This window comes from Diachasmimorpha longicaudata, chromosome 6 (genome assembly GCF_034640455.1).
Source record: "Diachasmimorpha longicaudata isolate KC_UGA_2023 chromosome 6, iyDiaLong2, whole genome shotgun sequence".
NCBI classification, from domain to species: Eukaryota; Metazoa; Arthropoda; class Insecta; order Hymenoptera; family Braconidae; genus Diachasmimorpha; species Diachasmimorpha longicaudata.
In genome coordinates, this window is record NC_087230.1 from 3,700,041 (window position 1) to 3,719,457 (window position 19,417).

At 36.3% G+C, this 19,417-nt stretch overlaps 1 protein-coding gene across 2 annotated transcripts in view; it reads left to right on the forward strand.

Moving 5' to 3' along the window:
• The window catches only part of LOC135163782 (phospholipid-transporting ATPase VA), a 33,676-nt gene that overhangs the window by 10,084 nt on the left and 4,175 nt on the right, over positions 1-19,417 (forward strand). For both annotated transcript variants that reach the window (XM_064123579.1, XM_064123580.1), the window contains exons 2-9: positions 2,516-3,055; positions 4,016-4,192; positions 6,038-6,298; positions 15,537-15,812; positions 15,882-16,050; positions 16,384-16,737; positions 16,809-17,101; positions 17,713-19,213. In XM_064123579.1, the coding sequence (XP_063979649.1) occupies positions 2,526-3,055; positions 4,016-4,192; positions 6,038-6,298; positions 15,537-15,812; positions 15,882-16,050; positions 16,384-16,737; positions 16,809-17,101; positions 17,713-19,213 (3,561 nt within the window). In that variant the 5' untranslated portion in view covers positions 2,516-2,525. The remainder of the gene's footprint in view (positions 1-2,515; positions 3,056-4,015; positions 4,193-6,037; positions 6,299-15,536; positions 15,813-15,881; positions 16,051-16,383; positions 16,738-16,808; positions 17,102-17,712; positions 19,214-19,417) is intronic.

Consider the following 19,417-nt stretch of genomic DNA (forward strand, 5'->3'; position numbering starts at 1 on the left):
AAAAACATTTAATTCCCATTTTAGCTTTAAATCTAATCAAATAGTAGTGCAATGCCGATTGATGTATAGATTTGGCTCAAAAATCCATCCAATTCTCATTAAAATGAAAAAAAATCAATTTCTGTCGACACTGTAACACTCGTTTCACTGCACAAAAAACCTCTTCACATCTATTAATTAAGAAATCACCCTTAAATTAATTTAATTTTGCTAATTCAATTCTAAACATATCCTTGATCATCTATAATTCAAGAAATATTCTGATGCATAATTGATTACAGACATTAACATACTGGTGTCTACATAACGTATTACCGTAATGTGACCTTGGAGTCTGAAACTCGATAGCCATCCGTTATGAAAGAGAAAGAGTGATAAAAAAAATTCCTCCGTTGACGTGAAATGTTTTATTTTACCCAATCAATAACTGCCTCTGGGCTTTAAAAAAATGCAATCATCTGATTGAGGCAGAAATTGCAGGAGTGAGATATCAGAGGAAGGAAACGGTGGCTCAGCGCCAAATAAAAGTACATATTTCACACGAAAACTAGTTCTCCGAATTTCTTGCTAAATGAATGCAATTTTCGACTTCCCAGTTGCATTGGGTGATTATTGTAACCGCTCCGCAAACCGAAAGTGGAAATTAATCGATTTCTTGACCTCTGCAGACTTTCCTTCGAAAACTAGAATTTTTTGATCGAAATTTTTCTTTCATTTATCATCTATTACTCATTTTTGTTAGTTATTTTGAATTTTACTTGATAGACTGCGTTGTGATTAGGATGATTCATCATTCAAATATCTTGGAAGCGCAGAAAACACGAAATTTTTCAAAAAATCTCAAAAAAGATTTTTAAAAAAATTTCGCTATTTTTGTTTGTTTATTATTTTTTAATTGAAGATTGAAGTTTTGCAACATTTTTTAGTTTGTTTGACTTCTTTAAAACTGAATGTTGTGACGCTCTTTTGCAAATTAATTTTCTATTTCTGCGCTCATTTTCCAATCGAGTATCGATTCGAAAATATAAATGTCAATTTTCTAGGTGAATTATTTTCTTTATAATTATGCAACGGAAAATCTGCGATTAAAAAAAAAAATCTATAGAAAAAAGGAAAAAGATGCGAATTTCGTTAGATGGATTAATTTCTCCATTAAAATTTTTCCCACACTAATTTTCTTGGAGATTAATTTCCTACATTTCCTCTCATTTGATTTTGTATCGAGAAATGAAAAAAAGGCACCTGAAAAAACCTGGAATTTTTCCTCAAAAATTTTATTCGCAAATTCGAGCAGAATAAGCCACGCGAAAAAATTCGGTTAGCACTCCGGTGGAATTCCTGCGGAATTCAGCAGAGAAATTCTCTAAAAATTCTTCTATTAAATTTTCTATTAAATTTTTTTCATACACGTGTTGTCTCTCCGTCGCATTTACTGAAAATTTCCTCCAATATTTTACCACTCTATATACCCCACCAAGAGAATCGATTCGTTTGTTCATACACGTATGGATAATTAATGATGACAGCTGTTAAAGTTTCGCATCGCGGTTGCATATAGCACACCTCGATATCACCTACAGAGATTATCAAACCAAGTGTTCACGTGATTTTGTGTGAGGAGGATTGCCACCTAAATTTAACATCGTTCACTTGATAAACATTTCTAACTGACAAGCCCATAATCCATTCTGCTTTCACAGCATCATCTGAATAAATATTATTATTTTTAACAGTGAACGGCAGACTGTGATAAACAGTCAATGATTTTGCACTTCTTCAATCAGATATGTTTGTTAATAGCAACCGTATCATGATTTTTTTCTCCGGGAGAGGTATAATAAGGAGGCAGATTTACTACTCAATGATTTTTGGAAGAGCAAAACGAAGCTTTTGGTTCTCGAATGAGGAAACATTTACCTTAATTTTTATGCAAATAACTAAAATTTTTGGGTGGTTAATGAATTGCACTCTACTGAAGCATTATTTTTTATTTTTATCGGGATAAAATTTCTTTATCGATTATCATAATTGAATTTTATCAAAATAATTATGGGAGATGCAGCAAAATGGAACCCCTTCAATCGTAAATAATTCACAATCTGTCAAAAAAAATCAAATGACTCGTTTTATTTCAAATCTCAAAAATCGAGCTTCAGAATGAAGTTATTCACGATTGATGATGTTTCATTTCGCCCCACTCTGCCCAATGTTATGAAAATATATCATAACATAATCAATGAATATTATCAATAAAACATGTCTTCAACGCAGTGAAAAACTAAATACTCGACATATCCAATATTTAATTGCGTCGTAACACATTTATTTTCGATGATAATAATGAGTTTTCTTATAAATATTACTAACATAATTATCGTTCCAATTTATCAACTCCACATACCTCAATTATCGTTGTTTACCGCTTAAAAAATTACCCACTTAACAGCCATGCAACTGCCAACATCTGCGTCCATTTTTTTCCCCGCCTAATTAACAATTAATTTATGTAATTCAGATGTACAAGTATGTCGGAGAGGGGGATGCAAGCAGCGTGCGAGGAGCCAGAGAAGAAGACCTCGCTCTATGTATTCCCAGGACCAATTCCACCCAGGGTTCCACCCCTGAATCCCCTTCAGTCACCACCAACGATAACAACGACCAATTTACCATGGTACAAAGACGGTATCGAGGAATCCACCGATCTAAACGAAGACGATATGAAGCGTCGCCGACCAGGTGTACAGAGACACACGAGATCAGCGAGTCACGGTGGTGTCCTGGCGACATCGTCCACTGGTTGGCAATCGACACTGGGATCACCCGCGAATTTTCCCACTGGGAGCATTGGTGCGGGACGCCCATCGGCATTGAAAAAACCTGGGCATCAGAGGGCATTCTCTCAGGGACAAGTGGTGGATGTTCAGGGATCGGTCACTGGACACAGCAGAGTTGGCTCCAGGACGGATTTTATTCTACCCCCGGGACATCGAGACGAGTCGAGACCTGCCACTGCCAAAACACCGTCATTTCGGGGGCATTCACGACAGGCGTCCAGGTGAGTTTATGTTATCGTTTGCTTTTTTTTTTGGTGAATATTCAACAGTTGTGCAATGTTTATTCGAAATGACATTCATTTATTGCTTCATTCAGAGATGAAAATCAACGCTTGTGGATAGTGACATTTGGAGACAGAGAGTGAAGGCGATTTGGGTGGGACAGAAGGTTTTGATTTCAAATTCTATTGGGAATTCACGAATATGTTTATATTCATTTTCGAGATTTTGATGAATTCTGGTAGAAATTGAACTTAAGTCGCTGTTTTACTTGGATTTTTTTGGCAGATCAGAATTTTGGTTGCGATTTTTTTAGTTTTCAACATGAAAGTTCAATAAAAAACGTTAGACATGTATTTTTTTTAATTCGTGATTTTGCATTTCTATTTTAAAAAATACGTGTTCAATATTTAGGGCCAGATTTCATTTCATTTTTGATAACTCGAAAATATTTCATTACAATATTTAATGTTCAGAACATTGGTTTTTAATAGTTTTCAAGTAATAATCGAACTGAACTTCACACTATTCGTTCATGTTTGTGTTGCTTTCCTCGTCAAGTTGTGGTTTTGCAATCACAAATTCTCTTTAAACCTGAAGGGGATATATTCCCTTAAAATTTAGGGGCTTTCATACCACTTCATAGAATAATCAACATGAAATTTCCCTGTCCACTGATTTTCACATGAAATTATAAATCATCATTAATGAAATTCTCGAGATTCCCAGAAATTCAATATTTCAATGTGTATCACGATTATTTACCCTTCGCTTAACGGTCGATTGACTCGTTACCCCTCCACATTAAATTTTCATAACTAACGGTCTGTTGAATATTCAGAAAGAATATCTGAAATTCATGAAGCTTCAACAACCAATTCAAAGTCTATTCAATTCTTCAAGACTCCATACTCGAGGGCAGAGCTACGCTTTCATACATAAATGAGGGATATTAATTTCAGGTCAGAATCAATCTACACAATTCGACGTAGTGCAGCACCACCCTGGTGGAGACGGGCGTGGGCGAGGTGCTTCGGATCACCCCTCGAGGAGCCAAAACTGCGGACCATAGTACCCAATCACCTGGTACCCCCAAAAACCCCAGCGAAGAAGCATCCAAATGGCAGTCATGACAACAGGTAAAAATAGCAAATTCGAAAAATTTCACAAATTGGAAACCTATTATCCCTTAGTATCCCTTAATGATTTTCGGTACTCATCTCAGAAGACCATAACTCGAAATTTCTTGAGATTAAAAAAAATTTTATGGAAAGTCATTCATATTTTTCGAACCAGAACGATATTGATCTTCATGATCGTCATCTGAAGACCTGAAATGTCATATTATCAACTTGATAAATGATAAATTTATACATAATATCATAATATGACCTCCAGGTATATAATAAAAAATATTTTAATGCAAACAATTAATTAAAAAAAATAAATTAAGTCCCGGTTGGGTACACTGAATTATAAGAAATAGATAGTTTTTATATTTTATCTGTAACTTTCGTGCAGTTCTGCATCAAGTAGAGATACACAAAACAAATGAAAACATGTTGAAAAAAAGGTAAGAAAATAAATAAAAATATAAAACCCAACTTTTTAAATTTATATGTTAGGATAATTGCAATAGATGCAAAGATCGCAATGCCTGGTTTGGTGGAGGAAGGGGGGAGGGAAGGACTCTAAAAGTAAATGATTTCTGGAGGGGTTCAAGGAGCATTATTTTTAAATATTGTACTCTGAAAAATTGTTAAATATTTTTAGAAATTTTTTCATTATCCTATCCTTACCGTAAAATGTCTACAACCTTGGGAATTAGAAAAATTTCATTTAGGTATGATCAACTGTCATTTTACAATCCACCAGATAGCAAAATAAATTTGCCCAACCTTCCCCTTCTCTCGCAATAAAGTGACAGTTGATAACCACCTCAACTTAACTTTTCCAATTCCCAGGGTTCCCCGCATTGTACGGTAAGACTGGTAATTTAAAAAATTATAAAGATATTTGAAAAACTTTCAGACAGCAATATTTTACAATTCATGTTCACGTGTTGATTACAGAATGATTTACATCCTGGATATTCCCCCTTCCCCCCTCCCTCGCGGTTGCGCTAAAGTGACAGCTAATCGCCATCTCAAGATACGTTTTCTAATTCCCAGGGTTCTATGCACTATAGAGTGAAACTATTAATGTTAAAAAATTGCTAAAAGTAATTAATAATTTTTCAGAGAACAATATTTTATACTAATCCTGCTTGAACCTCTTAGGAAATCATTTACTTTTAAAGCCCTTCCCTCTCTCCCTCCGACGCCAAATCAAACACTACTGGTTTGAATTTATTGCAATTATCCTAACATATAAATTAAAAAAAAACTATAGAACCCCACGTTCTATATTTTTCGTTTTTAAAAAATTTTTTGGCAATATATTTTCATTTCTTTTGTGTATCTCTGCTTGAGGCAAGACTACACAAATCTATCTATCTACATCTATCTATTTTACATTGTTCACTGTATCCAAATGGGTCTGAAATAAAATAAAATATTTATACTACGTTTGCAGATAATGTATCTAATATACAATGTGTCGTATACCATAGAATATAAAATGACGTACTATAGTATAAAGTAAAATAATGGGGCAAAACGGACACGTGGAGTAAACTGGCTAATGTGAATTTTTCTTTTTTCTAAATTTTGCACAAATACTTGCAAAGAAAATTACTAATTAATTTTATAAGCTTCAACTTCTTTTCACAATTCAATAAACTAGGAAGCACGTCGTGCTTCGTGACATTGATGTTTACGAAATTCTCCGCAATCCGATTATCGCAATGTCAGGAAAAAATCTAAAGGAAGGCCACGCCATTTGAAGTTTTAAATAAATGTTTCTCGTAACCCTGAACCTCGTGGGTGTCTAACAACGTCTGACATTTACATAATCTCTATTACCTGTTTATGTTATCTCTGAAGGGTACGCACAACAAAATACACAGCTCTGACATTCCTACCCCGAAATCTGATGGAGCAGTTTCATCGTGTCGCTAATTTGTATTTCATCTTCATTGTTCTGCTGAACTGGGTGCCAGTGATAAATGCATTCGGTAAAGAAATAGCGATGATACCAGTATTATTCGTTCTTGGTGTGACAGCACTGAAGGACTTCTTCGAGGACAGGAGACGATATGCCAGTGATCAGCGGGTCAACAATTCAACGTGTCGAGTTTATCTAAGGTAATGCACATTTATCGGTCTGTCGACCTGTTCTCTTTGATAGAAAAATAATTGACATTTGGTATTTCACGAGGAGTTTTCCTTCTTTTTTTTTATTGATTTTTGTGTTGCGGGTGGAGGAATCATGAAATGGCGGAATTCACTGGAAATTCACGAGGATTATCCACTTTTCAGCAGCAGCGTGATGAAATATTTGCAAATTGTTTGCATTTTCAAATGAAAGATTGAAATGCATTCAATTGATTGATTGATTGATTCAGGGGCGCATGAATTTAAAATTTTTGTTGTTTGACATTCCAGAAGTTCTTCATTCCATTCGTTTTCTTTGAAATGATTTTTAATAATGATTCTCTGCAGAAAGATGAATGTTGTCATCAGATAAAATCGGAATCATATTTAAATGAAATATTAAAGATATTCTCTTGCCTTTCCCTTAGTTCCCTTAGAAGTAAAATTGACAGCGTTCACTGACTTATTCTTTAAGTTTTGACTTTGAAGTGACGAAATTCATTGACACATCAGGCACACTTTTAAATTATTCTTGAATTCAAAATCAAATTCCCCAGTCATCTAAAACCTCAAAAAAATTGAATTCCTATTCATAGAAATTCATAAGGTCTCAAAAAATCTTCTAAAAATTGAAAAATTTGGAATAATGAAAGAATTATTCCCAAAAAGGGGATTAAATAGAAATAAATTGAAACAATAACAACAATATCCCCGATTCCCCATATTTTTTATCGCGAAATAACCCTGAAAATTCAAAATTTCATAAATCATTTCCAAAATTCAGTCGATTGTCGGTCAAAAAAGTCAACATTTTCCAATTAAAATGTCCGACCCAATTAGTCAATAAATTGTTAGATACTTGCGATTGGAAAAATATCTACAAAATGTCCCTGCGTGTCTTGTGACCGTTTCCCCTTTCCGTGACCAATGAACTGCCCATCAGATCAGTTAACATCACCCATTCCCTTATCCATCATTTGTCATCCCTGCAGCGAAAGTAATATCGATTCTGAATCATCCATTACCCGACAATGTCCAACGTCATTCCCCAGTTTTTTCCGGTCAATAGCAAATGAAAACGAGTTTTAAAAAAAAAGTTATTTGCAGCTTGAGAATTCTCATTGTCATGGAACTTTCTACCGAGGCTCGTCAATATTTTGTTATTAAATGATAAGGAGGAAACATTTGTGGAGAATCAATGGTAACGAAGTCGATTGCAAGTTTTTGTGGTGACATAAGGCTAAAGTCTATAATTTTCCCAGGTCAATCGGTATAAAGTAATGGGAGGAGGTGTTTTTGTGCACATCCTCAGTCACTATGACTGTGCAAACACTCTCTGGTTGCTTGTAGACACATTTTTATTCCTTTTATTGGATTTCAGCACGTGTAACAATTGGATTTATTCGATCGAGGTGCAGATAATTTCTCCGTCGTTGGGGTTGCGCGAACCCTATGTGGGACGACAACCAGCCACAGCAGTGGCCTGGTGCTGCGGTATGATCGGCTAGGTCGTAGACTTCATTCATAATGCAGTCCAATCGGACGGGGTTTCCTGTGTGGGCCCTGACGTGTAATGAAAAAATTTATTGATCCTGAATTCCTTTAATTTCAAACGGGACTTCACCTTGCCAAGACTCGGGCCCTTGAACCTTTCTAGGGCCTACGATTGTTTTCATTCGTCTGTAAGGAAACGAAAGTTGGAAGGGTAGTGGAATATTCCAAAATCGTTCCTTCAATATTGGTCAAAAACCACTCCATAAATATATTTCATATTGGAAAAAATAGGTTTGAGAAAGGACTTTTGTATGATCGATTGTTTCTCAATTTCAAGAGCGGTTCAGTCGGAAATTTATGTTGAAATTTGAAGAGAGATTCTTTCGTCTAGAATCATAAAATCTTCCTGAGGTTCCTCAGGAAGGATTTTTAATGTTGCGGTCAAGTCTTTGGATCACTATCTTACAGAAGAGTCGTATTACCCTGGCGTCAAGTGGAAGACATATTTTGGAAAATGTGAAGTTTCAACTACAAGCCCATATAATTGGAAACCCAATAGTAATTGAACATTAAAAACCCATTTTCCTGGAATTGTCGAAATGGTTGAGGAATTTGAAGAAAGTTTTCAACTGAAATTGAATTCTAACACACAAAATTGAAGATTCAAATGACTTTGGAACTGAATTTTTCGTACATTCCTAAGGGAATGGTAATTCCCAATTCATCCATTTCCTGACTCAACAGTTTTCGATCATATCAACCTTGCCTTGAGCACGGAAATTATACAGTACTGGTCACAGGAAAAATACCAGTGGTGACATTGGAAATTTTATTGGGGAAAAACGTGATTTTTCTCCCATATGTCCGTGAAAATCTCCACAAAATCTCCAGATTTCTTTTTAATTCTGAACCTTGTGCAAATAGTATTTATAAAGCCACACAAACATTTATCAAGATAAATAAGGCCATTTCTAAACGTATGGTGATAATGAACACAATTGGAGTTTAAAAACTTTGTTGTTCTTTCCACATTTGTATTACATTTTTAAAGGAACTGATCAATTATTACAATTCTTTCTTCAGATCTTTTGAAAACGTTAAACTTTCGTATGGGACAGCGTATCATTCACCCACAAATTAAATAAAAATTGTAAGCAATTTTTACTTCACAGACATGGGAATCATTTACCTGGGGTACCAGGTGAACAATCAATTTTCGAAAAAGAAATTACCCGAACAACTATCAAAATTATTTTAACTCAACAATTATTGTTATCCTCAATTCCCGAATGATACCAATCTTTGTCGATTTTCTATTTCAATTTAAAAACCCCAAACGTTCATTTATTGCCCAGTCTAGCCTTCTAAAATGTTCCAAAAAAATTTCTCTCCCAAAAGAGCCCCATTTTCCTTCCGAATCAAAGAAGCTACGCGTCATGATTATTCGATATTTCCCTTCGTCTATCAAGAATGTAATCAGGGCCAGCAAAACCCTAATTCCCACTTGCCCCATTCCCTGACTCATCTTTTTTTCTAACAAAACATAAACCAATCCCTCCGCAATCTCATGAAAACATCCCCTCCAGCCATTTATAATTCATCGGCGATTTGTTTAATTTCCAACAGCCAAGTGTCATCGCATTAAAAATTCATAGTGTCTATTATTCATTGACAATCTCGATTCCCATCCACCCTATTCACTTATCAACACGTGAGCCCCAACTACCTGTTATGTGGAACATTTTCATGATAGTAGATGCGCATGAGACATAAGCACAGGAGGAATTGACCAGAGTGACAGAGACCCACTTACCTTTCCTGGCGTCTGTGTTATTCGACCTTTACCTACATAACGCATCCAAGGGTACCCCCTTTCAACGCTCCCCTCGCACAAGTGATTGAAAAATATGTCTATCGAATAATCCCCAGAGGTGACCGCATTATTTGTGCAAATTTTGGCTCCTGTCACCGACCGATTAATTCCACTGACGATTTATGCAGTCGTAGAACGATTAATTTATTCCAAACGACATTCCTTAACTATCAATTAACTGTAGAGTTGAACATGGCCAAATAAATATTCGTTAATAGTTAACAAATGTATCATTTGTTCTGGTGAATTCCAAATTGAAAATACAAAAATGTAAAATCCATATGTTTTTCCAGATTCAACTGACTTCATTCAATTAATTAGTCGAATTATTCTACTCAACACTACGGTCACTCCGAATGATTAATTGGGTTTAATGAATCGAATGAATTTCTATCAATATGGAAAAATCGATGAGAATTATTTATCACACCGGCCTCGAACAGGCTTTTTTTAATACCTGTACTGCAGAGCTTCCAGTGACGTCACAATGTGCATCAGCGATATCTCCCACCTACTGTCATTACTTCTGTCGTCGTATCACGTTTCATGAACGGCACACGTTCTATTTGAATTCGTCATCGGGTCTCGCTACAAATATCATTGACTCTTCTCTCACTATCAATTTAATGTTGTATGTTTAATTCATGGTGTCGCCTGTGACATTGTTTCGAGCTGTTGTAATTAATGCGAAATCACGTTTTTTTTTGTGGAGTAGACAATACGTCTCATACGAAATAGGACGCAGGATTTTATGATGAACAGTAATTTTTTTAATGGGAAAAACCGTTTGGTCGTAATAATACCAGGGGCATAACATCGGCCAGTAACTTATGTATATAATGGTCTTTTCATTACGTATTTATTTATTCATTGAAAGAAATTGTGTTCAGATATTCACTTGTATTATTTTTAGATTTGATAAAAAATGGTAGCAATAGCCTTTTCAAATTTCACGATATGGATGGAAAAATAGGAAAATCAAATTGCCTCAACTGTAAATAAATTTTCACTGAATAATAGAGAAATTATAGTTTTATAATCAGTAATCGGAAAACATTGATTTTCTATTACAGAAGTAATATTAGTTAATATTATCAATTGAATTAATAATATTATTGAATATTATCAATTGGAATCCATAAATACCGTGGTAATCTACATCTTTCCCAGGATTATTAATTAGGAGGGGGTGGGAATCGAGGGGGATGACATTGACTTCGATTGCTCAATACTGACACAGAAAAAAAAATGTTGTCTATGAAATCATTTCCATTTCTCTCTATAATGACTTCATAATAAAATGAACGGTTTGTTCTTCAGTTATGGATCCATTAAAAAATCTCCAAAGTCGTTATTCCCCTCCCCCCTTCCTATAATATGACAAAAATCATCTAAATGGAATTCATTGTGACTCGTGACATTATTCCACGCGCCAATCAACTGCTAAATAACTAATGCAGAATCACGTTCTTGAAAGAACGAAACAAAGTCTCCTATACGAGACCCGCTATTGAAATCTCTCGTAGAGAATAGATGTTTTTTTTTTCAACTAACACAAACATAGCATAAAATGTTTTTATGCCTTATTTTCCTCTGTTTTGTTTCTCTCCCCGAGGTTCTGTTATTCCAGACAAAACATTCGTGTTTGAAATATTTCCACAAAGGTGTCGAAATTGCGTCACAGCCTTCAAACATCCACATGAAATTGAAAAATGATTTCTTTTTGTCAATATTTTCATATGCTTCCACATGTGTCACCACTCCTTCCATGACTTAACCTGAAATTGACGCCAGGTTGATGATGAATTCGCATGTTGGACAGTTTTATGTGGACTCCATATGCCTCATGATTATTCTGTAATGAAGTACAACAATGCCATGAGCATTGTTTCATTATCAGCTTAACATAATTACGGCACCCGTTTGATTTTCTCTGCTAGTGTGGACTGATCCCTTTCAAATATCCACCTCCTCCGAATAAAATCGATAGCCACTATCTGACATTCGCAAAGGCGATGCACGTAAAATATTGAACAAACATTGGTATCGGCCAGGAAAATAACATTCTACCTTTTTTTCCACTTTGTCAACCGATAGAGGAGTTGTACATACGTCAGTTTTGTATCTGAACTGGTTTGCATGTTAATTTTGTTGAGCAAACAGAGATAACTCCGATGAAACTAGTCATTGTGGGATTTTACGAGTGAAATTTCACATGCGAAATTGTGAAATTTTTAGGTACGATTTAATGGCGTATTCGCGTATCGAATTTAACGCAATTTAGGGGTTCATAGGATAATGGAAATAATTAAAAATCGTTGAATCTCAACGAATTAGACAAAAAATGCAAAATAGCACTTGAAAAAATAAATTAAATTAAATTAATTAAATTTGTTCATTTTGTAGGAACTGCCTGACGCGAATTGAGATCGATTTGACGAGAATAAATAATTTTTTTAATGTTCACAAATGCGAGGTGAGGGACAAGTCGTCATCTTATTTGACGTTCTTGCCCTCTGCATTCCGCATCTGGAGAGACTAATTTATGGTACGATTTTAGACTTTTTATCGTCTTAATTTCCCGAATGGTTTTGTGAATTTCTGCTGTCATTTGCAAATCAATATTAATTATCGTCTATTATAAGGAGCAGCTTATATGTTAAATGATAAATTGAATTCGACCTCTAAAAATTTGTAATTCAAATGCTGTGGGCAAAGTTTCGACAATGTTCCAATTAAACAATTCGCTTAGCTCCATTAATTGGGGATTAAATGATGTATTGAGCACAAGTCACTGGAGATTTTGAAAGCACACACCCATATGAGTCACCCGTATGTCTACGTTGTCCTTTGATGAATCGTTTCTATGTCCTTGAAACAGTGATCTACTAGTGGAATATCTATTCTCACCCACGTTCAATCAGATCACATGATTTTCCATGCTCGATCGCTCTCGCTGACTAGAAACCACTGCTAAAACCCGTTGTAACCGTATAATTCCGTTAAAAAAATAACCGACCGACCAATCATGACGTAATATTTGCTCCCCATCTTACCCACAGAATCAACTTATGTTTATGAAATCAATCGCTTTGTTCGATGGGAATAAAAAATTATCCAATGTTAGTTGAATCGTCGTCTTTGCTCTCTACACAAATTTTCAATTCTTTAGAAACATTTTTTATATTTATAAAAAAATATTTAATGTAAAAATATCAATATTTTACAGAAAGGCCAACTGCGATGAGAAAGAATTAGCGATTGAAGTGATTGAGTGCTGCAGTCCTTAATAAGTAACGATAGATTCCATTTTTATCATTCCATGAAAATTGTTAACAAGAAGAGAATTCACTTTGTTTTATCGCATGTAAATTTTGCCCGCAATTTTTGCCAGAAAATTAATTCAATTTAAATAAATAATTTCTTCGAACTTCAGATATTCTTGGAAATTTCCCTATTAAATCTATTTCTAATTTATTTTTAATTCAATAAGGAAAAATACTGTAATTTTCCCTGAATCTAACTAGATTTTTCACAGACCTTTTGGTAATTTTCCGCATATTTTTTCCGACTATTCTAAATTGAAATGTTAATAACCAGCATTTACAAAGTCACGATAATTTCCAGTCTTCCTTGATGTCTCCTTGTTACCTAAAGATGTTGAGGCAGGCGGAAGTGACCGTGGGATCACCTAAATCCCCCAGACTTACGTTTCGATGATACTTACGTCCTCTGCTTACGTGTAGTGAGGAAAAAATCATTTGTTAATGTAGGAAATATCACAGGAAGTTGGATACAAAATGTTGAATCATCTTCGATGAGTTTGAGGTCTCGGTCTTGGTCTCGGTACAGTGGTGCAAGTCGATCAATGGCGCGTGACCCGACTCTGCGACGAGGGACGAGGTGCCAGAGACATTCCACTTCGTGACTTGCCATTACCTGGTAGATTGAATAAAAAAAACATGTGGGAAATAACGCTGGGACCGGTTCAGTATCGGTCTCCCTGGAGTTCAGACCCTTCTGAGTGCTGCATCAATTGAGTCTAGCTCAAGCTGTTTAGGTTTATTTGGAAGGGCATCATGCCTGCAAAATAATTTTATGTATTTGATTAAAAAAATTTATTGATTTTTAATGTAATTCTGTTGATTAATGGAATGTCAATTGAATGGAGTGGTTCCAATTTTCAATTCAATTGAGATAAATTTTTAGATTTTTTGAGACTATCAATTCTCGGATAATTAAAAAAAAATCATACAGGCGAAATAATTTCGTGAGTTTGATTAGAAAATTTTATTGATTTTCTGTAGGACTTATTGAGGAATTTCACAGATTTTCCACAGGATTTTTCTTCATATCATTCTTTTTTATATTTTTAAGTTAAAGAGCTCCTCTTTTTATTAAAATATTTGCAGGATAAATTTTTTGTAGAATATTTTATAGTTAAAAAAATGTAGAACCAAGTTTAACAAAATTTTTCCACGGAAAAATGTCGGTTATCATTCATTTGCAGCAATAATTATCGTGAGAATTGATCATTGAAAACAAATTCTAGAATTCTCAATTGAATTAAAAATTCAAACCGATCAAGACAATTAAAATATCATTAATTAGTTGAATGTCATTGAAATGAGCATTGTAAATGGCAAATTCGGATTGATCTTCGACTAAAATTTCCATAAAATTCCAACAATCATCATCTTGAGAATCGATTAATTGAAAAAAAATGGATAAGATTGCTCTCCCGTTGGAATTTTCCTGGTACAAAGAAAAACTGGTCCCGCTGGCTTTGGAGCCCTCCTGAGAGCAGCATTAATCTTGTCTAGCTCACGCAGTCCAGTTTACTTCGTTACAACCATTAACGATTCAGTGGTTCTAATAACAAACATCCCCGGGGCTCCTAGATAAGACAGAGAACCCCTGGATAAATCAGCCAATAGCATTTTCACGACAGTTTATCGGTCTTATAAATACGACCTTTTCGAGTTGATATGAACTCTTTGTGTCGACGTGACGTCTTCTCAGGGGCAATTGCTAATTTAACGGATTTTCACGTTTTCTTCGTAGAATTAAAATGGAAAAAAACATGTTGCAGACAATGTTTTCTCCGGGTGTACATACATCGAGGGAGTTGAAAGCTCATTTCATTTTTCCAATGTTTGCACGTGTCCAACTTGGGAACTAGTAGTGCTTCTCTCAGGAATTCATTCAATGGATGAGAAATTTAATTAGAAATGTTTCAGCAGACTTTTTAATTATTTCAAGAGCATAAATTTTCACTATCGACTCCTCACATTTCTAGTGCAAATAACGGTAATGATAATCGATAAAAAGGGGGAATATTTTTTTTATTGTTTATGGGATTGGTGGACCGAACCTTTTCTGGAATAATCAACGTTTAATTGAATTTCATTTGAATTTTAATTGTTATGCATAGAGGGAGGGCTTATAAAATTAACGGACTAATAGAGTTATAAAATTTAGATGTAGTATGAGTATGGGTAATTATACTGAATAATTAATCTCAGAAAATGGTGATTCATTGCATGAATTATTTGACCCTCGAATTCCTAGCGTGATTGATCAATGATAATAATCGGTGATTGATGGAAAATCAATTTTTGTTTATTGATTCTGGCGTTGGTAAAATGAAATGTTAATGAAGAGAATCGAGTATACATTAAAATGAGAATGACTGCTGTACGATTTATTTCATCTGTTGATAATCTCTCTCTTTCTGTGATAAAAAAGAAAGTCAATTCAACGTCCGATAATTTCATATCCAAAATTAAAACTCTAAGTTGACAACGACCGCTACTAATAATATTATTTTACTAATGAACAATCTAATTTTGATATTTTCAGTGAAGTAGATCGTTACGCTAAGGTCCCCTGGAAAGACGTGAAGGTCGGTGATCTTGTCCATCTGTCAAACAATGAGGTAGTGCCAGCTGATATCCTTCTGCTTCGCAGCAGTGATCCCCAGGGATTTGCTCTTCTCGATACGTGTAATCTCGATGGTGAGACTAATCTCAAGCAACGACAGGTGGTACGCGGTTTTTTGGATCTCCAAGATACATTTCAACCGTCAAAATTTCGATCTGTCGTCGAAGTTGATCGGCCAAGCACGAAGATCTACAGGTGAGTAATGGTCTCGGTATGATTTGAGTTTCTTTGTCCTGGGAAATAACTGAATGGGCTATTCAACAGGTTTTACGGCGCAGTTGTGCATCCTAATGGCGCGAGAGTGCCGGTTACCACGGAGAATCTTCTGCTGAGGGAATGCCTATTGAAGAACACCGACTTTGTCGAGGGCATTGTCGTTTATGCTGGTCATGAGACCAAGGCGATGCTCAATAATGGGGGACCGAGGTATAAAGTACGTATCCGATCATTAAATACTAATTTAGGTAGTGCCGATTATTTATTACAAAGGCACTATTCAGTCTAGAGAGGAAAACGAGGTTTTTTTACACATCTGGATGGCTCAAGCGCTTATCATTTTTTTCTTTCACTTCAATTATTAATGAGTTGATAAAAATTTGGAAAATGAAAAATAAATTTTTTCATTTTCCAAATTTTTATGGGAAATGAAAAAATAAATTTTTTCATTTTCCAACCCATTGTCCTTAAAGTACATGCCTCCTACAAAATTGTCGATGATTTATAAATTTTCCTGATGATCCAACTAATTTTTTCTTGGCTTCCAAAGCGATCAAGACTCGAGCGACAGATGAATTTGGACATCGTCTGGTGTGTAGTGATCCTAGTGGTTCTCTGCATCGTGGGTGCAGCAGGCACTAAATTCTGGCTCTCAACATTCACAACAGATGCCCCAGTCCCTTTCCTTCCCTCCTTCAAAGAGCCCATTTACGAGGGAATGCTGACATTCTGGACATTCGTGATAATTCTCCAAGTTATGATACCATTGAGTCTCTACGTGACCATGGAGATGGCCAAAGTGGGACAGGTATATCACATTGGTCATGACACATCACTCTTTGATCCTGAAACTGGACGGAAAGCTGAGTGCAGAGCCCTCAACATCACCGAGGAACTGGGTCAAGTAGGTAATCTCAGTAATTAATTAAATTAATCGACCATTGAAACAAATAAAATGGTGCTCTCCGTTCACAGATACAGTACGTCTTCTCCGATAAAACTGGTACACTCACGGAAAATAAGATGATATTTCGTAGATGTACTGTGGGCGGTCAGGATTATGGTCATCGTGGTGAGGATGAGAATATTCTGGCTTGCACCAGATTGAAGGAGGATTTATTGATTGGCAATGCACGTCATCGACTGCAGGAATTTCTCATACTGTTGGCCATATGTAATACTGTTGTTGTTAATACTCAGCCCCACCATGACCTCATGAATTCCAGCGGTGTCATTGAGGAGCCACAGAAGAATGGGGCAGCCATGAGGTAATTTCTTAATCCCTGAAACCATTATTTTTATAACAATTCTCGTCGTTTATTCAGTTATCATGCATGCAAAAATATTCAGAGAGTTATTTGATGTGCAAATTATGTAGACAACGTACTCCTAAATATTATTACTTCTCTTCCTGTTAATTTTTTTTAGTGTAGTAGTGAAATTAAGTTTTTTCTTCGTTTTGGTGTTTTCATAACACTCAAACTAATTAATTAAATACAGATTAATTAAGTTAAAAGAATTTTTAACATATTTCATCTAGCTTGCGACAAAAATAAATCCTTAGGATTATTGATCAATTGTTTTTTTAAATCTAGAATACAAATACAATTTTTATGAAAAATCGGAATGATGACAATTAATTTCCACGATACGTTAATTCGTACAATCTCAAGCAATTCAAACCTAATTGATCTATTCAAGTAACTCCTCGTAATGAAAATAGCACACAACAAAATAATATAACTTTCAACATAAATATTCAAATATAATCAATTAAAAAAAATTAATTCAAGATCCGGTCATGAATGGCATATACTTCGGCCTCAAATTAAATAAAAAATAACTGTCCTCCAGCATTAATTCCTTCCCTTATCAACAGGTACACTCGTCTCTCGGAATCTCGAAGTACCACCCCACCGCCGCCCCCAGCGCCAACAGTAGTCCCATCCCCCCAAGAGCCCCTAGCAATAAGCGTTGCGAATCTCCCCACGAAAATATCTCGTCCACGTCTCCTCAACGTCCCCACAATTCCCAGTCTGAACATCGGCCTCCTCCGGAAGCACTCGCCGACGGGTGCCCGAGGCAGTCCTTCCTCCCCCAACGCTCGTGGAAGTACCTCCCTAAATTCTGAATCACCCCCTCCAATCTACGAGGCAGAGAGTCCTGACGAACTAGCCCTGGTGCACGCAGCGAAAGCGTACGACGTTAAGCTGATCAAGAGGACAGCTCGGAGCGCCGTCATATCTCTGCCAGACAAGTCAACCCTGGCCTTTGAAATTCTCCACGTTCTACCCTTCGACTCCAGCAGAAAATGCATGTCAATAGTGGTGAAGCATCCCCACACCGACGAAATAATTTTGTATACGAAGGGCGCTGATTCAACTCTTCTCTCATCCCTCACGTCATCGGAGGAGGAATCATCAGCAACAGTTAAAACTCATCAACTCCTTCATTCCTATGCTAGACAGGGCCTCAGAACCCTGGTGATGGCAAGAAGAAGTCTGTCAACTACAGAATTCGAGACGTGGAGACAGCGACACACAGAGGCTGAGCTCGCTAATGACAATCGTGAGAGAAGAATCAGAGAGTCCTTTTCGTCATTGGAATCTCATTTGACACTTGCTGGTGCCACTGGAATTGAGGATAAACTCCAGCAGGGAGTGCCAGAGGCAATGGCGGCGCTTGTTGATGCTGGTATTGTCGTTTGGGTGCTCACTGGAGATAAACCAGAAACTGCTGTCAACATTGCCTACTCTGCCAAGCTCTTTTCACCCGCCATGCAGTTGCTGAGACTCCAGGCAAGGTCCAAATCAGTGGCTGAGGGTCTGATTCATGGGTTCTTGGAGGCCATCAGGATGGACACTGGGAGGATCAATGAAGCTTCATCTGAAACTAGGACTTCTGGTAGTGATGATGTTGATCGGATTGCTCACAGGATTGGGGCATCGTGGCAGAGGCAGAGGGCGCTTGTCGTTGATGGAAAGACGTTAACGTTCATACTGGATCCTAGATCAGGACTTACTACACCTTTTCTGGAGCTCACGAGGAGCTGCTCCAGTGTTCTTGCCTGCAGAGCTACTCCTCTGCAAAAGGCTTATATTGTCAGGGTTGTCAAGGAACAGCTGGGAATGAGAACTCTGGCCATCGGAGATGGGGCCAATGATGTCAGCATGATTCAGACTGCTGATGTGGGAGTTGGTGTGTCTGGGAGGGAGGGAACACAGGCTGTCATGGCTTCTGACTTTGCCATCGCCAGGTTTCCCATGCTCACTAGGCTACTGCTGCTACATGGACACTGGTGCTATGATAGACTTGCCAGGATGATACTTTATTTTTTTTATAAGAATGCCATGTTTGTCTTCCTGATTTTTTGGTATCAGGTGAGTCCTCGTACTTTTTACGTAAATTTTCATGTTATCATGTGATTGACTGGAAAATTTCTTTTGTTAATTAATTAACGGCCAGAATTAAAGGATTTCCATTGCAAGTCTAGAAATAAATAATTAATTCTACGTTAATTAATTTATCCGTAAAGACAGTCCATTTCTATAATTTGAAGGGACCTATAATTGTTCTTGTTATTA